Genomic DNA, 22422 nt, shown 5'->3' on the forward strand with positions numbered 1-22422 from the left:
CATCAGCACCTTCCTTTTCTATGTCAGATTCCCTCTACGTAGGATTTCTGCTGATGTGTCTGGTCAGGAGTGGTTGTGAGTTTGCACCAGCATTCCTTGTTGTGTGGCAGAGCTGGATGTTATCCTGTGTGAGTTGCAGATCTCACAGCATTTGCTCTGGAACTGGGGTATTTTTGGTAAACTCTTGGTGAGCTGGAGTTCAACAAAGTCCCCAAGAGACAATCAGAGCTAAGATTTTCAACCTACAACTCATAAAACCACACGACCAGCTCATACTGTTTTCTTTCCCCTCCGTATTTTCCCTGGTAATCGGATCAATGTGTACAAGACTGGCCTAACAAATTGGGCTAGAGGATCAAGGTGGTTTCTTATATCACCAAAACTGAACAACAGAGGAATGAAATGGAAAATTTTCACCTCTAATAATTGGATTGATTTCTACTTTCCATCGATTTCCAAATGTAAAAGACTTGGAGAGATACTTTTTTTTTTTCTTTTTTCTTTTTTCTCAGTCAGAGCTTGAAAAAGTAGACTCACATTGACACTAACTGACAGTTGAGACTGAAGTGTTCCTAGGGCCAGCCCTGACCTGAATGCTCCTGGGCTAATCCTAAAGTAAACATTTGGCAGATTATATATATGTATACATATAATATGTATATATAGTCCTTGACCATACTTCTGTTCCTTTTAAAGTCTATGGTGAAGGCCTCACTGGTTTAAAGGATACTCATCCTGTCATATTTTCACACACTGATCCCAAAACAGAGCATGCTGTGGAGGGCTCACAGGCAGGGCTTGCTCCCTGCTCACCTTGGGCAAAGCTGAAAGTAGAGAAGTGCCCAAGGGCCACGCTTGGTGTCATGGCAATCCCCCTTTTTCGTAGCAATAGCACTTGCAATTCTACACAGAGAAAAACAATTCGCTTCTCTAGGGATTTCTGCTGGAAAGAGCTAGTTAGAGCCACTTACGGAAACAGGAAATTCTTCAGTTTTGTAAATGATTTTAAACTGATAGCCCTAATGACAGGCATTTCTACAGGGCCAGCTCCAAAGTGCTTCCCAAATGAGCAGGCACTTGTGTCAACATCTCGGGAAGGGCATGCTAATGACAAGTGAAGGCTGCAAAATGGTCCCGATTTGTCATATGGGTTTTATTCGATAGGCAGAGTCATAAACACCTTGTTTCATAGCTCAGATAGAAATGGCAAAAGTAGCATTTTGGAAAAAAAAAAAGGAGCTTTTTGTTTGTCACATGTATGTTCAGTAGGTCTTTTCTGTGATCATTGATTTAGGCTTTTCCATTGTGTTAACCTTTTTAATCCAATACACTGAAATGTAGCACACTGACTATTTTACTGTCTTTTTTTCTTACTTTTAGGCACATTGGTGTGTTTTTTACTTTCTTTTTTTAATGAAATGTCTCAGTACTATCAACATTCATTATGAAGCTAAAGCCATTTAAGTATTTCCAAATGAAAGCAACTTGAAATTTCCACTTGAAATACATCAAAATAAAGAAATGGTGGTATGCCATGATTCCTCTTACAACTGAAACTGCTTACCAATGGGGGCAAGTAATGGCAATCCTGTTCTCTGTTAAGCAAAAGTGTGGTTCTGATGCCAAGTAATAAGACATGTTTTGTCTTCCATGTAAACATTTTTTGGGATTTATTATGTGTACTCACTTGCTTGGTTTTGGGCATTGGGAGTACTTTGGATCCTTACTAAGTCTTATTAAAATTTTTCCCATTATAAGACTTTGTTTTAGTGGTGTACAGTATTAACCACCTAATCTGGATTTTCTGTTTTGGGTCTCCCAGACTGAATGTTTTGGGTATGTTTCAGCCTAAAAGCTTCAGACATTCTGAGAAAAATGTTAGGAAGAGACACGAAGTTTAGCCCATATTATTGTTATTATTTTTTAAGCTTGTTTGAATTTACTTGAGATGCCTGCCTGCATTCCTATTTTGAAGATTTGTGATTTGGAAGGTAGTGTGGCAACATTTGTCTTCTGAAGACAAAGTAATACAATAGTATGTTGTTCTTTGCTTCTTCAGTAGAACAGTTATTATGGTATGCTTTTTTTTTTTTTCCCAAGTAAGAATGTGTGAACCATGGGTCAGATGTTTAGAGAAATCCATTAAGTGATTATTTACTTTTTTTTTTTTTTTCTGAAGCATGAAACAGTTTGTTGTTTCTGTGACTGTTTGCACAGAGAAATAGCAGAATGTGGACTTCCTTCCCAAAACAGGAAATCAAAATATAGGGCTATTTTTCCCCAAGTTTGATTTTTCTAAAGCAAAGCCTGAGGCCACTAGTGCTGTGGGAATATGTATCCTCACAGTGCGTGTTGTTCCCCTCCTGTGCTCAGGCCCTGTGTACCCAAAGAGAGGATGCAGATCTAATGCTTCAGCTTGCAAATAGAGGCTTGAGGCTTGTAGTTAGTGAGCACAGGGTTAATGAAGGAAGATGATGTTTATTTGAACTTGAAAACTTCGGTTCAATTCCTAGCTTTTGCTCCAGATATTTTTTGTGTGATCACAGGCAAGACATTTAATCCCTCTGTATCTCGGCTCCATATGTATAAAACAAGAATGAAAATATGAGCTCCATCCCACCCCTCTTCTATCTCATCCATTTGAATCATTTTTCACAGCAAGGGCTGCTCCTCTCTGCTTTTACAGCTCACAGCCGTCAGGCTTTTCCTGTAGACAGTGTGAGAGCAGGTCTGACTGCAGTAGAGTGGCTCAGGGCTCGATGGGCAGCTCTGGGCCACCACGTGTCCTGTGCTCTGAACTTCAGTTGTGCCCAGAGCAGCGATTTGTGCCAAAGATAAAAGTTTGGCAGCATGACTGAGCTTGGGGTTGTGTATGCTGGGCTTTACAACCTGGAGCTGTGTTTGTATTTACAGCTATTTTCACTCCATCTTCTGAGAGTTCATTCTGCGACGGGCACTGTTTTTGAGTTGGCACGTTGTGGTATCTGCCCCGCTGCAAGCAAAGCTCAGAAAACTGAAAAGAAGGTTTCTTTAATTAAAACGAAAACCAGAGCCCATCGTCTACTTGATATGAAAAATAGACCAAATTATAGTGGTATTCATAGCCTGCTGGAATGGTCGGTTGTTTTGGAAAAAAAAAAATGTTTTTAGAGGAGGCTTGCCAAGAAACTGTTCTCTCAGGAAATGATAAATGGCAGTTTTGAGACTTAAGTGGCCTGTGCTGTATGTATGTGTCTTGGTAACTGCTGACTCAATCATGTGTGCTCCTGATGGCTCCCACATTTGCAGCAGAGGGAATTTACAATCCTAATTCACAAGCTCATTATTGTCCTACAGTTCGGGACTTTTACACACGGTCTCGGGGATTGTTTTAGCTAAGAACAATGCAAACACGTACTTTTTTAATTACGCTTCAGATAACCTTTTGGTTGTTATGAATTTCACAGTGTGCACTAAAATCCTTGTGATTCGTGCTCCAAAAGCATAGCTGCTTGGATCACATTCTGCCAGGTTGGGCGGGGTTTCTTCTTCTGCAGTATGTTTGCTGTGAAGCTGTGCGGCTTAGGAAATTTAAATAGCAGAAAAATGGAAAAAGAGATCGGGTAGAATTTGCATGGTGGGGCTGTTTTGTGAGAGAGCACATGAAAACTGTGCTGCACTGGGGAAGGGTGTGCTTTGAACAAGGCACCATTTAGTACCACAAGCTCTTTGCAGTGATGCGTGGGGCTGCCATTGCTGTGGGGGATATGTTGTGTGCGAATGGATAAGCCTTTGGAGTGTTCTCTTCTAAGTGCCAACAGCGATCCTCATTTTCAGGCCATTTATATTACCTTAATCCCATTGACATCAATAGATTTACTCCTCATTTACTCTGGGGTGAAAGAGAAGCAAATTGGGACTATTGTATGTTTAGGAGACATTGTTGCAAAACATGTCTCATTCCTGAGGCACAATGGAGGGAGAGAGCTTCATGGGATACACAGAGCTCAGGGGATTTTTCCCTAATGTTGCTTAATGAATCTGACTGAAAGGGGTCATGCAAATGGCAGAAAAATTTTGCATATACGTGTCTGTGAAAGTCTATACTGCGTGCTTGTAAATGTGCAAGATGAAGCATGGACTAGAGAATTTGGAGGTGATTTAATATTAAATGATCAAATGCTCTTGTTGGAGTTCCTAGGCACTTCGTAAAGAATTTGTGTATTTGGTGATTTGCATCCTTGAAAACCTTTTTAGCATTCACACAGGAGGCAGTTGTGAAAACGTGGAACTCTTTAAAGGCCCCTTTCTGCCCTCACTCGGTGATTTTTCTGCCTTTGCTCCCTCCTGTTCTTTGTTGTTTCTGAACAACTTCGCCCCCTGCTCTCCATTTAATTACCCAGCTGTGTGCTGCCAGAGCGGGAGGGCTGTAAACAGCCCCATGGAGAACCCTGCCCACGCCATCTGCCAGTCACCCAGGGCTCCTTTGGTAGAGGCGATGCTGCTTTTATATTGAGAAACACCTGAAACGTTAGAGTGTATGGAACTGAAGCAAGCCCCTACCCGAAGTGACTTACCTGAGAGAAATCTGAATTTTAATTGCTGCCTGTCTGATTAGGATTAGAGGAAAGCAGCCAGGTATCTGCCTCTCTGACCTGTGAGACTCATAGAGTAACACAGGTTGGAAGAGACCCAAAAGGATCATCGAGTCCAGCTCCAAGCCATCGAGATGCTGGTTTTTATGTCAGATAAAACTGATTATTCCTATTTTTAATATTGTTATTCCTGAGATCTTCTGTCCTGGAGAGCAGAAAATCAGGAAACAGCATTAAGAGCAGCCTGGGAGCAGCCTTATCTGTCAAGCTGGTGACAGCCCTCTTGTATGTAATCAGAGCTTGAAAAGCCTAATAGCATACGGCACATATGAACTCATTTGTACATATTGTGTGAACATTTCTGAACAGAAATGACAGGCAGAAGAATGATGAAGAATGTCAGGTACGTCCCTGTAAGCAGTAATGAGAAAGCATAAGTGCATACACTTTGCCAAAGGCAGCAGAGAATTAATGTCTTCGTAATGTTAGGGAAGCACCAGCACTGATGAGCAGCACCGCAAAGTGAGCAGGGACCATCTGCAGAGGACTTGCAGTGAGGAGCTACATCAGTGAGAAAATGTAATGTCGACCCTGGAATGTGAGTTCCAGCATTATTTTAGGTGAATAAATCGCAGCTATGAATCACAACGTGAATAAAACAACATTATTTGACATTTCTCACGTTTGCTAGTTTTGCTGGGTCATGCCTGGACGATATACAGGGAGGGATGAAAAAAAATGTAGTTTACATGAAAGTCAGGAGAACATATGCTTGAATCTAAAAATAATGCTGAACTTCAGATTTCTGCAGTTGTATCTGATTGTTTTCTCTATTGGTCCAAACCGTCTTATCGTGCGCAACGGTGAAGCATTACAGCCTTTCACTTTTACAGACTTCAGAGTCTGAGTGCGTTTCCAGGTTCGCCTAATTCTGTGGCATCAGAGCAACTGCTTGAGCTGTGTAATGATGTCTGTCTCCTGGGGTGGCTGATTTAAAACCTTTGCCATGAGCAATGACCCCCGACTGAGTGAAGTGCATAATTAGTACAGGTGTTCGCTGTACTAACAAAAGCGTTTTTAGGCTCGGGGACTGTCTGCAAAGATTGAGTTCATGTCATTTTCTACACATGGAAAGCTTCTTTGTCCAGCATGGATATACACAGAGTTATAAATAGTCTGTGGTTACAATACTCGAGGAGAGAAACCTCGTTTTGACCTCTTGTTTCGTGCAGTGTTACGGGTAGAACGCTATGGACTGAGCTGTGATAGTCCATTTACAATCACTGCAGATGATGCACAATGTAACAGAAAAATGGCCAGAAGTTAAGAGTTGTACCTGGCTGAAAAACAAAGCCTACTCTGCAAAATAAACCTGTGCTATGGCACACAGAAGGTCAAGTGACGATGCAGATAAAAAGTAAAAAGTTGGGTTCAGATTGTGCTTCACATACGCTTCCTTCATAAGTGTGAGGGTACTGAATTCTTCCATGTGGAAAAAATGGCACCCACTGACATTCACCGACACTTAGTGAACATTTCTGGAGACAATCCAGTGGATGTGAACACAGTGAGACAGTGTGTGATGCATTTCAGCAGTAGCAACAGGTCACCTTCAGCGGTACACATACTTGCGAGTTGTGGCATAGGGGCTCTTGTTCATTGGTGGCAAAAACACATAACTAACGATGGTGACTATGTTGAAAAACTGTGTTTTATAGCTGAGAAATTGCTCTATCAAACAGTGTTATTCTGCTGTTCGTATCTGTTGTAGTTTCAATGGAAATAAACAGGAGGCATTACTTTCAGAGAGACCTACCTACATGGATCTCCATCACTGAAAAGCTGACTTGAGAGTAGAGGGCACTTGGAGTGAGGGAGATATCGATCACCTTGCAGCACTGCTTCACAATTGAGTTTGACTAAGTTTGATCTATGAGAAATGTTCATCTAGAAATGTTTCCCTGGAAAATGACACTTACACCTGGGCCTTGTGACCGTTCTATACTGGGAAATGTCCTGAATGAACCACTGTGTTTTAAATAAGATTATTTAGCCAGAGGCTTGTTTTACTACTGTACTTCTAGACGTTCTATTTTGTTGCAGCAAGGGAAAAAAAAAGCCAACAAAAACCAGCAAAGAATGAAGATAAAGTGATATTTGTGATGATGTGTTTGTATGTCTGCACATCATCTGCAGTCTGAGGATTTATTAGTTTTTCAGTCAGTAGAACTGGTATATAAATAATGCATATCAGTGAGCTGGTCACACATGGTCTTCTCACATGTATGCTACAAGTTCTGTCTGAGCCAGAGAGAAATAAGTGCAACCAGACCTCTGCCTTCTGTGTAAACCAGCTTCTCAAAGGCAGTGTCAGACACTTGTGCCATTGTGACTCTCCGTGTCCCCTCTGGAGTGATGCACTGATGTGGTCACTGTGGGTTTTTCAGGGTGGTGTGGGGTGCTGCTCCTGATTCTCAGCCACCTTCTGCAAGATTTAATGCAAGTCATTTCACCTGTTGTTTCCATTTCCTTGGCTGTGAATAGTGCATACCTAAGCATTTTGAGGCTTTATGGAAACAGAAGCACTTGGCATTTTTATTATTTTTTTACTATTCCAATCATCATTCAGCTTTTGTCTTAGATATAATTTAAGATTACTTCTCGGTTTGAAAATACTGTTCCATTAATATATAAATTAAGAGTGCTAATAGTGTAAAGTAGGAAGTAACAACTGACACCTGAAAGGAACTACAATGCTTGATGCTGAATTAAACACCTTTCACTTTTGAGAACTAAAATTATTAGCTGAATCACAAAAAGTCATCCATTAAAATGGATGAAAACATCTTAATTAAGTCTTAAAAATATTTTATCAGAATAACAGTAGTGTTCTAATCTGTGAAGTCCTCAGTAGGCACTATCAGGTAATCTTTTTTCTGTGGCTAGGGTGGATTAAATTCTCCACTGACAAGATGACTGCTCTTTCTCTGTTGGAAAAGAGAAAGAGATACTATCTAGAAAAAGAGACTAGCAGAGGAAAGAAGAGAAATAACAATGTAGTAACTTCTTTCACTCTTTCAAGGAAAGCAGGCAGGGAGAAAATAAGAAATGCCTGCAGCTAAACCAGCATGTGTTGTGATGCTCAGTTCTTCCAAGTACAGCAGGGTATGGCTCTGGAGAACGCAAGTCATCAATCTCCAGGAGCAGCAGACTGCAGCTTGCTTCATCAGTGGGACGTGGGTCCTCTGATGTTCTCACTCCAGAGAGATCCTAATGAAGAACTCCCTGTCTGAGACCCAAGATGGTGCCTCTGTGATGATGAAAGTGAAATACTTTTGATGAGAATTAAAACAGCATTTCTCATTACTGGCACTCTTTGAAAGACCTGTAAGGACTCTACGCTTGTAATAACCCAGCTGGCTGCACTAGTGTTGGGTAGCCAACCCTTCCTTCCACCACCATGATGTTCTTCTATACTGTCATCACTTTGCTACTCTTCATTTCCTGTCTGTAAATGCTGTGGAGCATTACTTTGTGCAGCCTCCCTTCTCAGAGAGGGTACATTTGGTTACTGATATAACAGGGGCTAGTACAGCTAATAGCAGTGGCTTGGGAGGAAAGATCCTGTTCATATCCATGCTCCCCCCTTTGTGCAATTGATAGCAGTTCTAGCAGGGGGTGAGACTGGAGAGAGAAATGTCTCAAAGCTACAAAGAGCAAGATTGTCACCACCTCCACCCGAAGGATTTTCAAGCATTTCATTGTGTCTAGACTACATGTGCTGTGTTATCTTGTGTAGAGGTCTCTTCTATCACAGGATAAAATTACAAAGCCCAAATCCTTTTTGTTTTAAACAGTAATGGTCATCATTATCTTAAGAATAAGCAATCCAAGCTACTGCCTGTGAACCAACAGAATAGCGAGAGATGGATGCACGTCTAACATCTGGAGCTGGGCAGATCATTTAATCTGCAAGCCTGTCATGATGATTAATCAGCTAGGAAAGACTGTGAGCCTTTTGCTTCCACCACTGAGCTTACACTGCCAATAGATCCACTCTTTGAGTCATAGTTTACCAGTCCAAATAAATGCCCAGTCTGGCTCTATTCCTAGAAGAAGCTATTGACAAAGAAAAGCACTAAGGATTTTTTGTTATCTTTGTCATCCATTACATTTTTCAAGCATGTTATTTTATCAGAAACATTTGTTTACTTTTGAAGACATTGTAGCTTAAAATGTTATGGAGAAGAGCCTTGGTATTTTAACTGACTCAGAACCAGAGGGAAACCTGCAGTAAAACTAGTTTGGAAAGTTAACCCATGCAGCACTTGTTACTGAGAGCAGCCAGATAATGTGTCTCTTCGTTTTCAAAAGGCACTGAGCCCCTAGAGTGTTAAGGGATTGTCACAGAACTGTAAGGGTGTATTTATGCAAAAATTAAAAAGAAAAAGAAAAGAATCTAATATTAGTCTTTGAAATCTTGTTTCTGAGACTGATGAAAAATGAAAAAATTATTCAAGGTTTTTTTCTGCAGCAAGGCTGGTTTGAAGCTAACTCTGGAAAGTGAAGCTGATATTCTTGCATATCTGGCTGGTTCCAGAACTTGAGACTGAAAGAAAAATGTGCCATACTACAAAATGCATAACAAAATAATCCCTTAATGTCTCCAAAATTCAATTGGCAGAGCTGTTGAACTCCTGCAGGCATGGGTAATGACTCTGTGTGACCCATGAAATTTGAGTGAAAACCCTTCTTCATTAGCAGTTGGTTGTTTTTGTTGTAGTTCTGCTTCTGGTGTCCATAAGATGTACAAGTTCACCGTGTGAATAATGCTATGACAACCTTCTTTTCTTTTTAAATGTGTGTTTCTATTGGTAAATACACTAGGTTCTAGCTCATTCATTGATTATTTGTTGGCCTGGGATTAATTGTAGATGCCTCAACTTCTTGAGGTAGTCAGGAAATAAATGAAATGCAGTTTTGAGGATTCTGGGGCAACAGGATTTTGGAGAGTACAAAGCACCTGCATCATCTCTGGATTTCAGTGGCATTGCCAGGTGCTTAGCATCTCTATGAAGCAAAAGCATTTTTATTTTTCTGAATAGTCTGGAGGAGGCACGACCAAGGGTATGACTTCAGCAGAAGTGAATGGCAGTCAGAAGGGCGGGGGAGAGGACTGAGCCCACAGACATTTTTATCACCAATAAACTTCACCTCTGTCTTTGTGCTGGCCCCTGCAGAAGAAAAGTGCCTTTGGATTGTGTGTGGTTTTCTTTCATTATACTGAGTTTTCCCACTGCAGTTTTCTGTCTTGCATCTGTGTGTTTGTAATGCTTAACGTAATAGTGAAAACAAGAGGCAGCCTTCTTTCTGAGGAACTAACTCAAGCATGCAGTCGTACAGCCCTGGTTTTGTGTTTTCAGAATGGGTGCAAGCTTGCCACTTTATTTATCTCTGGGATTTCTAACCAGCATATGCCATGGCCCATAAATGACTTTGCCATAATAATATTTATCAAGTATTTCTGGTCTAATTATTCATGCTGAGCTTGTTCTCTAAAAACTTCTTTTGAAAGAATCTTTTTAGAGATTTTTCTTTTGAAAACAAATTCATGACCGCATCAAACAGAGATTCATGTTGCCATTGGTTTAATTACCACCAGCCCTCAGGGAATCTCAAAACTCACTGTTATTATAATTGCTTCTCTCTTCTTTTCTCCCCATTCCTTTTTCCCAATGATTTTTGAATGCTGTAGAAGTCATTTAATGGTTATTAATTTTGTAAGCTCATTTTGGGTAGAAAGGAGTTTATGTCTTTTCTGTTCATATAATACCTATCAAATCACAAATAATGAGTAGATTACAGGTGCTTAAAAAAAAAGCCACTAGATTTACAAAAAAAAAAAAAAAAAACAACCACACAGCATAAAAAGCATCTGAATTAATTCCGTTCTTTAGCATTTTGAGTAAGAAGCAGACAATTAAGCCCTTCCCTCTTGCCATCCCATTGCATCCAATTCTGTCCCAGCCCATCCATGATATTTTGCTGTTCAGTAGGATCTTACACACATAAATCTTAAGGCACACAGTAAACTATTAAAGATATTTCAATATTATCTTTACACAAAGCAGGTGTTATCATCCTCTTATCCTGTGCCTATAGTACCGACGGTCTCTCAGTCCCACTCCATGACACAGAATATCTGTTGTCTTATCCTGCACTGTTGGTACCCACCCTACACTCAGGGAACATATTAAGTTGGGCAAACTATGTGAATCACTGCTGTGGGTGCAAGTACTCCCACAGCTATGAAAGTAAAGCCAGCCAACACTTTTTAAAATGACCCTTGGTTTTCAGGAGCTTGGCTTTTGGTGTATTAAGGGACCCAGTGCCATCAGACTAGCAAGCTCCTCATTCTGACCAAACTTATGCACACCACACCTTCTTACTGCCAATGGTGCTTCCCTACAGAAAGGAGCTAGAAGACTGACTTTTCAAGGCTGTAGTGATGATATTCAGCAGCACATCACTGCATTACAATATTTTGTGCTAACTTCCATTCTCAAGCTTTGCACAGATTGAGCTTTGTTGTTTTCCTTTTCTTTAGCTTACTGACAGTGACCAAGGTTAAAATGAACTAATTGAATTGGTTCTTGTCTGCCTGCTGTGGGCAGGGATATAACACTGAGGTGGCTGTGCCATAGCTGAAGTAGACAACTAGTTTCCACTGTGAGAAACAATTTGTGTCTGCTGTAAGATGCATAACCTGTGAATGTGTCTCACTTTCTATTCCACCTGGAAAATGCTGTGCACCTCATTTGGCTACACTGCCTTGAAAAGGAGTGTGGACGCCTCATTTGGGTGAAGTGTGAAACATTAACATAAGCAATGCTGACCTAACTCAATGTGATGCATAGCGTATTTGTTTTGAAAAGAGCTGCAGTCACAGATCTGTTTTGAATTAGGAAAAGTGTTTTAGAGAGAGAAAGGAAAAAAGGAACCATTTCTTAGCAGGCATCTGAAAAAAAAAAAAAAAACATTTCTGAGGAAGGGGGGAAAATTGTCAGGCAAAGCCTAAGAGTTAAAACTGAAAAATATACTTCTAGCACAGGGGACTATGAATGTATATCTTATTCTTTTTTTTTTTTTTAAATAAAATCTTGGCAACTTCAGTGCGTACTACAATGATGCAGAACTAGAGCAGCTACTCAATGGTGAAATTATCAGCAGTACTCCAGCAAGAGGTTATTAGTCATAGTTCCAGTATCATATGAGAGCAAGAGCCAGGGTTTCAAGAAACAAAACATTCCCCTTTGGAGAGAGGTCAAGATTAGTCAGTTTTGTTTTGTTTAATTGGTTATGCTGGCAAGGCGGTCTGGGGGTTATTTGTACACATTTTTGGACATATTTTAATGTTAGTTTGGTCCTCTATTTTTTTTTTTTTTTTATAAACCCTGAAGTGTTGTAAATATGCCACCGTTCCACATTTGAAACAAGAATCTACAGCTAGGAGAAAGTTGTTGTCAGATAGCCAAATTTCTGACAACAAAAATATGGAGTGATATTCAGAGGCTGTACTGCTGTGATTAAACCAGCAAAGAGTCCTCCAGAGGCAAGTTCCACAGGGAGTTTTCTTCACATCTGTGGAACTGAAGCATCTGAAATATAAATGCCTTTTAGCTAAACAGTTTTTTTTTTCCCTGCAGATAGGCACTGGGGTGCTCAACCAGAATGACACAGTGTTGGAATGGTTTGGTGAATATGAGTGTGGTTGGGAATCAGAAAGCAATCAGGTTTCCAACCTTCTGTTTCATTAAAAAAAAAAAAAAAGAAAAGGAAAATGCATTGAGATATACCCAACATGAGGAAGATGGCCTTTACAGGTTTTTAGATCTCTTCCTTCCAGTTAAAGATGCTTCGTAAATCTGAAGCCTTGCCAATAACTTTACTGCCTCATTTTTTCCCACTTTGGTATAAAAATGATTGTACACATCTATTGCAGCTGTATAGATGCACTAAGGTTCACAGTGCTTTGGATGTAAGATGCACTAATTGCTGTCATTTGTTCAAAACTGTATTCAAAGTATCACATGGAGATAAGTTGTGAGGGTTTTTCTGGCTTCTTTGCACAATACTTCATTTACATTTCTTGTTATCTCCAGCCTGTTTGACATCTTCCATAATACTGGATTTCAGTATAAGTGTAACATGGGAAAGTGCATAGAATGATGGTGCTAGATGGATGCCTGTCCTTTTTCTGGGTACATAAATGATTCCTGCTTATAGTATCATTTACTCACATTTAAGAAAAGAATCTGTCTTGTCAACTTGTTCCTTATTTTCAAGTGGAAAAGGAAAAAAGTTGTGATGCGTGGAAGAGATATTTCCTGAAGGTGGGATTATGGTAGATGAAGATAAGGAAATCTTTGAAAAATCCAAAGTATTCAATTAATAGGGTAGAGGGATTTTATCTTCCTTATTAGCTTTTATCATAAGTTCTATTTAGAGACAAGACCCTAAACTTCAAATTTTCTGGCTTCACTCAGAAGAATATTCCAAACTCCCTTCCTCATTACACCTTACTTTCTGATACTCTATAGTTTAAAGGAAAGAGTTAAAAAATAATCTCTGACCTTTGTAATATTTCAGTTAAAAAAAAAAATCTGTATCCTGAGGTTGTGCTGGGCCAAAGACTGTAGATTTTGGACATGGTCCTAACTTGAAAATTTCCATGTGTTTTAAGTCTTGTCTCATTTATCTACAACAAGAGTCAACCACAAATTATAATTGTTTGGCTGTCGTTCTCTGGATGCCCGATAGATCAGCAAGCATTGAAGCATTGCACACATCTGGGCATGCATTTAGTGCTGTGAAGCAGCAGGACTGGCCTGAGTGTTCAGGCAGCAGTCAGCAATCAGAGTGACTTCTTAGCCCAAATCTACACCTAGAACTGAAGGATGATTCTCAGGGAGAGCTGATTTCCAATATTTTGAGTGTTTTAAATAAGCCAGATATTTTTGCAAGAAATTGATAATAGCAACAACAAAAGCACTGACGCAGAGCCACCATTCACAGCTTTTTCTCTAGCAGCAGCAGTGTTCAGTCTCCACTTCTGACCTCCCTCTCCTATCACTTCCATCTTCTGCCTTACTTCTTGCTTGACTAGAAGCACCCTTTTAAGTCATCCAACCCTGACTTTTTTTTTTTTTTTTTAACCTTTGGTCTTTTCTGAGTCTTCTCCACTTTGAAAACAACCGCTGGCCCAAAATCTTTCCGCCACCTTTTAAGGCTTGCACTCTGTAACCATTTGTGGCCAAGTATAATTCACTCTCCTGTGACTAATTCTTCCTTTTGGCAATGTCCTGCCAACCTCCTTGTTAGAGAGTAATAGTAGTGCTTATTAATTTTACCTTCCTTCCTTCAGTCAATCAGCAAGTTTCAGCCATGTAAGTTCATGAAGGTTACTACACAGCTTCTCTCCTTTATTGTTGTTGTCACTTGTTTCTCTGTAGGTCTTGTTTAATAGTTTGATGCCTTGCCAGCTGCAAATCCAGAAGCATTTATTCACATAAGGATGAACTGTGTGCAACTGGCTGGAAATAGTCAAAGATAGTTGTGAAGATTGCTGTTTTATTGTGTAATATCTTCTTCAACTACTGCTGTCACTGAAGGCTGTTATCTTAATTTTCATCTGAGGGGAAAATGGCAGCATGCTAAGAGAGTTGCAAAACATGTGTCCTATATTCTCTGCTCAGTATCATAGAAACCATATTCTTTAGAAATCACAGATTGCCATTACACAGTACTTGAATGACTTTTTCAGATCACGTTCTGAGTTCTTGACATGTTGGGGCATGTCTCTTACTATTGGCAGTTTTGAATAGAATTGAAGGGAGATTTTTAATCTGAAAAATGTCATTATAGTTGCATTCTACAGTCCTCTAAAAATAACAAAAAGCCACAGGAAAGAAATTGAGCTAGGCAAATTGCTAGCCAGAGACGTTAGAAGATTTGAGAATATTTGGAAAGGAGTAAATGCTTTTCTACAGCATAGCTACCTGCTTTCCCAACTGCAATTAAAACAAAGAATTAATAAATTAACCCTCTAATTTCTCCTGTTTTCTATAGCTTGAATATCTGGTACCCTAAAGCTTGTGCTGCATCATCGGGACAAACTTCTTCAAATGAGTGAAAATGCCATATTTGTTATAGTCACTAATCCAATGGCCACGTGTTGGTGTTACCAGTGTTACCAATTTGTTTTAATTTCCAATACAATTAAGAAAAATGTGATGAAACTAGAGTTGTACACAGCACATTGGGAATTCGCTGTGTCAAGTCAAACCTCTTTTTAGTAGCAGTTTGCTCTGATTTTGGGGGAACTCCTGGAGAATCAGAGCACATGACTGGCTTGGGTATCCCACTTGTTCCTGAGCTCCAGTCCCTGGTTCAGTGGCCCAGAAGTCTCTTCCCAGCCCCAGGTCATAATTCTCTGTTGAAATTGCAGAGCAGCACACACTGATTCATAGAGAATTATCAGCACTGTTTAGGAGTTATTAGTAACAAAAATCAGACTTGGTTTTTTTCTTACACTGTGGAGAAATGTGGGAAAAAGAATACGTTATAGAAATACAAAGTAAGAATAGATCAGCAACAGCCCCCATTTGCTGAAAAAATAAAAAAATAAAAGTAAAATTATAATTGAAACAGGAGGCTGGCACTGAGAACTTTATACAAAGGAGCTGACTTTAGGACAGCGTGTAACAAGTGTCTTCCTTTCCTAAGATGCTGTCTTTTCAAATTTGTCGGTTTTATTCGTCAGTTAAGACAGTGGTTGCAGTGTTTATACAGTATTTTCATTGACTAGTCATATGCAGACCACAAAACCTGCTAATTTAGTTCCTCAGAAGCTTAGCCTTTATATTTTTCTAGCCAGGAGTAATGTTATATTAGAGGAGAGTGTTTTCTCACTGGCTCCACTTCCTCTATCCTTCCCCCAGACACCACACACATACTCCCTTCTTTGGACTACTCTCAAGAGAAAGTACAGACAGTCTGGAGAACAAATCTTCCTTCATGCAGATTACATTCTCCTATAAACACCTCAACGACTAGTATATAACCTCCAGCAAGAATGCTGCCTAATCTCTGGCAACAAAATAAACATATTGAAGCCAGAAGCTCTGATAAGGGGATTCTCAAGAATCTGGAATCTTGGGTGCTGTAAATGGAAGAATGACTGTTGCCAATATTTTTGAAAAATGGTGTACCTGAAGAAAGAAACTTTATTTAATAATACTGAAATTGTTATTGTCTCCTGCATCTATCATAGCTGCAGAGAAAAGCGTAAATCTTCTGTGAAGACTCCTATACCTATCCTTGAACTTTTCTGAAAAGCCACTCCTAGCTTTGTTCCTGTTCACAGGACCGTGAAATCTCTGAGGTATTAGCTTTTAGAAATAGTGAGATACCACAACGTGTAAGGACTTAGCAAGAAGAGGAGCCAGGGAAGCTGTTCTCTAATGCTTCCTTAAGAATAGTACCTAAATAGGATGAATCTCACTAAAGAAAGAATGATTTATAACCACACCTTAAAAAGCAATGTTTAGCTTGAAGGACATACTCAGTGTTTTCTGAAGTGCTTCCTGATACTGATATCTTCCTCTGTATCATTGCCATTAATAAACATTGTAAGTTCTGGAATACTTTTTGCCTTCCCTGACTGAGTCACTGGTGTGTGCCTATGGCTTTGTTGAAGACAGCTCTATTAACAGAAAGGATTTTTGTGTGTTTTTCTGAAATAAAACACCACGTTATAGACAAGTGTAGTACTGAATAGCAAAAGTGGGAAGGATCTGTTACAAAATCGTTTATGAGGATGCACAGATAAAGAGGCTGTAATTTTCTTTCTATCAAAGTCTGTTACTATGCAGAGCAATAGGTACTCCTTATTAAGAAGCCACCAGCAGCTCCACTGTCCCACTATCCTAAATATCCTTGGCTGAAAACACTGTTCCTCTTGGACCTGCATTTTCTGCTACCCTTATCCCTTCCCAGTAAAACCCAGAAGCAAGTTTTGGGACAGGTCTCCAGACCCTTCTTTATTTCTCTTTCATTGTGCATGAAAGGAGATTCTTTTCCAGCTGACCCTGGAGCCATCTGGACTTCTTTTTTTTTTTTTGGGGGGGGGGGGGCAGGGGGTTGGAAACAAGGATAGAAATTCATTGTGACATTTTGTATCCTAAATCATGACATGGATCTGTTATGAACGTGTAAAATGCATTTTACATTATTATTATGTGACTATCTATGGAATTTTAATGGATAAATTGCTCACTGTTTTCTCTCTGCTCCTCTCAGAAGAGCAATCTCATAGCCTCGTTCACTACTGACTCCTGTAACACCTTTGATGCCTTCGTAGAAGTCATTTTAAACTCAGATGTAGAGAACCACTTTTCAGGAAAACGTGACCTGAGAGGACCTTGTGACTCACAGGAAATACATCATTGCCTATAGTTATTATTGTACAGAGTATCAAGCAGTCATATGCCTCTGTGACTTCTTTATGGACAGAAAAAGTAGTTCTGTGACATAGTTACGTTTGTCATGATGTGCCATTTAGAACTTGTGCTCTCATCATTCTGTGCTCAAGAGGAGCTATTTGAATGGTTTTAGTGCATTGAATGGATGAGATTTCTCCATTCATCTCTAAGAGCTAGCTTCAAAGTCTCTTTAAATCTGCTTTTCTCCATCAGTGCTCAGTCTCTGACCCTTGGATCCTTTTAAAAGAATGGTTTTGGAGGATGGGAAAAATCTTGTTTCCATACAGTATTTCAATTTAACTGTTGACTGATTGGAGTAACTGTGATGTGCAATGTCTGAAGAGTTTCAAGCACTGCTTGCTCTCCCCACCAACTACAAAATCATGGAATCATAGAATGGCTTGGGTTGGAAGGGACCCAAAGGATCATCAGGTTCCAACCCTCCTGGCACACCGACCTCCAGATCTGCCACTCGACCAGATTGCTCAGGGCCCCATCCAACCTCATTTTGAACATCTCCAGGGACAGAGCATCCACAGGCTCTCTGGGCAGCCTTTTCCAGCACCTCACCACTCTCTCTGTAATGAACTTCCCGCTGATATCCAATCTAAACCTTCCCTCCTTGAGCTTAAAACCTTTCCTCCTTGTCCTATCACTGCAGGAAATTATTTGTATATAAATAATTTGAACAGACGAGTGTCACGCTTCTAATAAAGCATAAGTCAGCCAGGAAGAGCTAATATAGTTCTTCATAAAAGAAACAGTCTGAGTTATTTCCTATATAATTAACATTGTTTGCTGTTTTAAGTGGAGAGATCAGAGTTGTCCAAAGCAGTTAATATTATGGCAATTTTTCTCTGCAGCAAACAAGTGAAGGGTGTTTCTCAGGATGTGTATTTGGTTGACAAAAGGCAGATTGGGATTGCTAACACACAAGGCTGTTCACCAGCGAGACACTTATTCTTTCACAGACCTGAAGTGACAGTACAAGCTTCCTTCTGACAGCTTTTGATTCTCTCTTCAGAACATCTTGTTCTTTAAACAGAGAATCCTGCTTTGGCAGAATCAAGGACAGGAGCCCTTTGTCCCATTGCTGTCTCATTTGCAAATGTCATCTTTTCTGGTCTAGCCTTAATAAGCACAAGCAAAGCGATGTACAAGAAATTAAAATTTCTCTCTGTCTAGTAATATCCAAAGAATGTGCTACTACTTGGTTTTAACCATTCAGTCCAAGATTTAGAATCCACTGAAGTCACTGGAAGCCTGTGATTGCCAGAACCTCATGCCAGCTTCAGTATGTCTTGAAGCAAGCCTGCAAGGGGCACAGAACTCCCTAGGAAATAGCTCTCTTTATCTGAAAGAAGGCTTGGTGAAACGACGAAGAAACACAACCAGCTGCCTGAACCTCCCTGCACAACCGCTGCGCTGTGGCTTTAGAGGCCTACACCAGTTAAGAGGAACAGGGAAGATGAGCTTTCGTCTTTTTATCTCGTGTGGCTCAGCTCAATAGTAATTAGCTTCTGCCTCTGCTTCTGTGGGCCTCCTGCACTCCACAGCTGCAGCAGCCAAACCCTACTACATAGAAAAATTAGACAATTATCTCTGGGAATTTATTTCCCAGCAAGACTATTCACATCTCACTTCTCCCCAGTACTTCATCACCAAGATGCGCAGCTGTTGAAGGACTATCCAGATCTCAGTCCAATCTACTGTCATGTTCAATAGCTCATCACTGCAAGAGTTTCATAAATGTACATTTTCCAGATATATCTTCAGTCTGTGTTTCCTCTGGTAATCCCTGACTGGAATCACAAATTTAAATATACCCTATAGAAATCCCCCTAGTTTGTTCAGAATAATTAGGAAAAAGGCATTCCTTGTTAGAGGAAATGTCCTTCCAATGCAGCTGTCTCAGAAAGCAAGCAATGCCTGGGCAGTTGGCACTGTGGGAATGAGAAGTATTACCCCTGATTCACACTGTTGTGCTCAGGACATCATGATCTTGCCATCTGTGATGGGCACAGTTAGTGCAAAGCATGGCTTTTTTAAGGGAGTGAACAAACAGCGATGAAATGAAAACCTGATGATCTACTCCATTTTCCATCTGTATTTCCTTCTAGAAATCTTGAACTTGTGTTCTTCAGCTTCCTCATTTGAAGAATCTCCTCTTTCAACAGCCATTTCCATCCAGAATTACTAGTGTTTCATGTATCATCTAGAGTGCTTTGCCTAATGTTTTCAAAACCAGCTGCGAAGTATAAATCTCTGGCACCTCATATTTTTAAATTACTGTATCTGCTTCCTTACCAGTTGTACAAAGTGCTTGAAAAAAACAGCATTTTCTCTGCAGTGGAAAAACATTTTAGTTTCTGCTGAAATCCTCCAGGTTTGTTGATGTTCTGCTCAGCCTTACTGTCTTTTACTATCCTGTGTGATACTTGGCTGGTAGCCAGGCACATATAAATTGCTCCCACTCATGCTCTTTCTGGCGGTTTTATGTGCCTTTCACTACTCTAGCAGATATTTGAGGCAGCAATTTATTCCCATCACGTTATTTTTCTGCTTGCTTTCTTTTCCCTTTTGAAAACCTATTACATCTTCTTGCCTAGAGGTTTCCTTAGAGTTTGAGGATCCCTGTGGATGGATCCAAGATTACAATGACAAAACTGTGGCTTTTTCTTTATACTTGTGGCAAGGAATGAGAGGCCGTAAGGAGGCTCCCACTGCCCAGTTTCCTGGGCTTCTTCCCATCCAGGAAGGACAAACATCTGTCCAAGAGGAATGATTGCTTTCTTGCCATGCCAGTGGGCAGAGTGGGCATGACTTTGAATTTGCCGAATCGTAGCTGTAAGAACCCATCTTCCCCTCAGGACATCTGGCTCATTACATGTGAGTCAGAGCAGAAAGAAGGTTTTTCATGCCAGATAAAAGGGATGGTACACATTACTTTTTGACTGGAAAATGCAAGAGACCAGAGACCAAAGTTGTGCTGCTCTTAGAAACATTTGGTTCTTGATTTTTCTTTGAGAACCTCAAATGTTCTGCAAGTATAGTCTAAGTTTTGGACAATTCATAACCTTGGCTTTTTTCGATGTGCCGATTTTTCATTATATTTTTGGCTACAGATTAGAAGGTCAGGAAAAGCAAAAAATAATCATCATCATCAAATAACATAAAGACTTTCTGTCCAAAAGCAGAAGAAAATGAGCATTCTGAACCTTCCTCTGCAGGTTCCCTGACTTAAAATCAGTTTTCATCCATCGAAGAAGAGTTTCTGATTTGCTATGAGTCACATAATTCCAGCGGTGATCCTGGTGGATGCCGTGTCATTGGAGCAGAGACAGAATAAAACTAAATCATGTCCCGCTTCCACCCCTTGCCACAGAACGCAGCTGCTGTACACTTGCATCAGCAAAAATATCCGTGAGGCATTCTGTGGCCTGCTTGGTAATTGGACCCAAATGTAACAAAGAGGGTGTCAGTCAGTCCTGGCTTAGCGTGGATTACATCACTGAAAGTAGAGGGGATATTTGCTATAGCATATTGATATCATTAAGGAATGTTGGTAGCTTACAATATTTTTAAAAAACATGGACACAATAATAACAACAAAAACCACAGAAGCTCAGTTCTGCAACTTAGTTCTCTGTCCCAGCACATCTCTTTGCAAGCTCACACACCATGCATTCATCCAGGTATAAAATGTCTACTATCAAAGCACATCCCACAGATGACCATTAACAGGGCTCTTGTCATCCAGCTCTGCCCTATTGCCATAGATTTCTAACACAGTTCATAGGATTGTGAATCTCTGGTGTCTTCCTAGAGGTTATTGTCACACAAATAAAGAAAAGTGTCATTCTAATGTGGCTTGTTGCAAATTTCCCCCATGTCGATGCTAAACAAATGGTCCCTTTGCCTTTGTAGGTTACACAGATGGACCAGAAACTGAACCTCATTACTGATATGCTGCATCGTCTGGTTTCACGTCACCAGGGGGATCAAGGGAACAACAGATCTCAGAGAAGCAACAGCGTAAATTCAGATCTCTTCCTCCCAAATAACAGCCTGCCAACCTACGAGCAACTGACCGTACCGAGTAGAAATGAAGACGATATATCCTGATGTGGTAAAAGTCTGGGTTGGGTTCTTCCCACCTTTCTCCTTTAAATGGGACTGAATGTTGAGAACTTGGAAGGAAGTCAGTTCATCAGCCATCCAAGAAAACACGACTGCTATATCTGTACTACTAGTCTCAGACGTACTCTTCTAAAACCACTCATAATAGCCCAAGGATTGCCAGGCTGTGTTCTACCAGGCAAAACCTACTGAAGCTCCACATTGATTCTGTTGATGAACAAAAATTATAGCAACTTATTATTGCTTGGGAAGACCGAAACAATGTAAAGACAGGCAAAATTGCAAAGATTTAGAGCTCCTTTAATAATAATAATAGTAATAATAATATTCTTATAATACTTGAACTTAGATGGAAAATCTGCATTTTGTTTATGAACCTGCAGATAGCAATATATTTCTACCACTAAGGATTTTGAAACAAAATAGGATAACTTATGTTGTTTTTATTGTATAAATATACCACTAACATTCTTGCAAATGACAAACCACATGCTGAATGATTTTCTTTTGCTGTTTTATTTTAACATTGCTACATAAACATTATCAGATAATGACCAGATTTTTTTAATCTGTTTTTCTTCAGGGAGGAACTAATACTTAATCTGGAACAATACTATTTATAGTGGAAAGTGCTATAGATTTTTTAAAATACCAGTTTTTAATGGGGAGACAATAAAGTATTACATAGAGAAATGATTCTGCTTTCTAGAAAATTGTTGCCAAAGAATGTATATATTAATAGAAAACACAGTGGTTTGAATGTACTTGTCCTGAAATAGCTTTTTAAAAAGAAGGCCCACTATTCTTAAATCTACTGTTTTGTTGTTGTTTTTTTAGCTTATGCAATCCAAGAACAGTACAACAGTCTAACAAGACTGGACTTGCAGGTCAAGTGCTTGAGCTGGCCACTTACTGAGCATCCATAATTCTCACAGGAATCAAGACTCTGGTTCAGGAAAGCATCTCTCATCCAGACAGCGTACACGACAAATTAAGTAGTTTCCTGAATAAATGAAAGAGAAATTCTGCTCCCTACCAAAGTCATTAGATATTCAGAAGTGCCAGCTCTTATCAAAAGGATGCAGGGCCTCACCTGCAAGCCACCTCACACCACATTGTATTTGCAATAAGAACAGTAGTGTTTGGCTTGGTGTGATTTTTCACAT

The 22422-nt window shown here is 39.9% G+C and overlaps 1 protein-coding gene across 3 annotated transcripts in view; it reads left to right on the forward strand.

Moving 5' to 3' along the window:
* Positions 1 to 22058, forward strand: part of KCNQ1 (potassium voltage-gated channel subfamily Q member 1) — a 320180-nt gene extending 298122 nt beyond the window's left edge. For all 3 annotated transcript variants that reach the window (XM_065755204.1, XM_065755201.1, XM_065755202.1), the window contains one exon: positions 21044 to 22058. In XM_065755204.1, coding sequence (XP_065611276.1) covers positions 21044 to 21241 — 198 coding nt within the window. In that variant the 3' untranslated portion in view covers positions 21242 to 22058. The remainder of the gene's footprint in view (positions 1 to 21043) is intronic.
* Positions 22059 to 22422: the final 364 nt, after the last annotated feature.

Source organism: Cyrtonyx montezumae, unplaced genomic scaffold (genome assembly GCF_038088225.1).
Source record: "Cyrtonyx montezumae isolate F1298 unplaced genomic scaffold, pur_monq_1.0 scaffold_10, whole genome shotgun sequence".
Classification (NCBI taxonomy): Eukaryota; Metazoa; Chordata; class Aves; order Galliformes; family Odontophoridae; genus Cyrtonyx; species Cyrtonyx montezumae.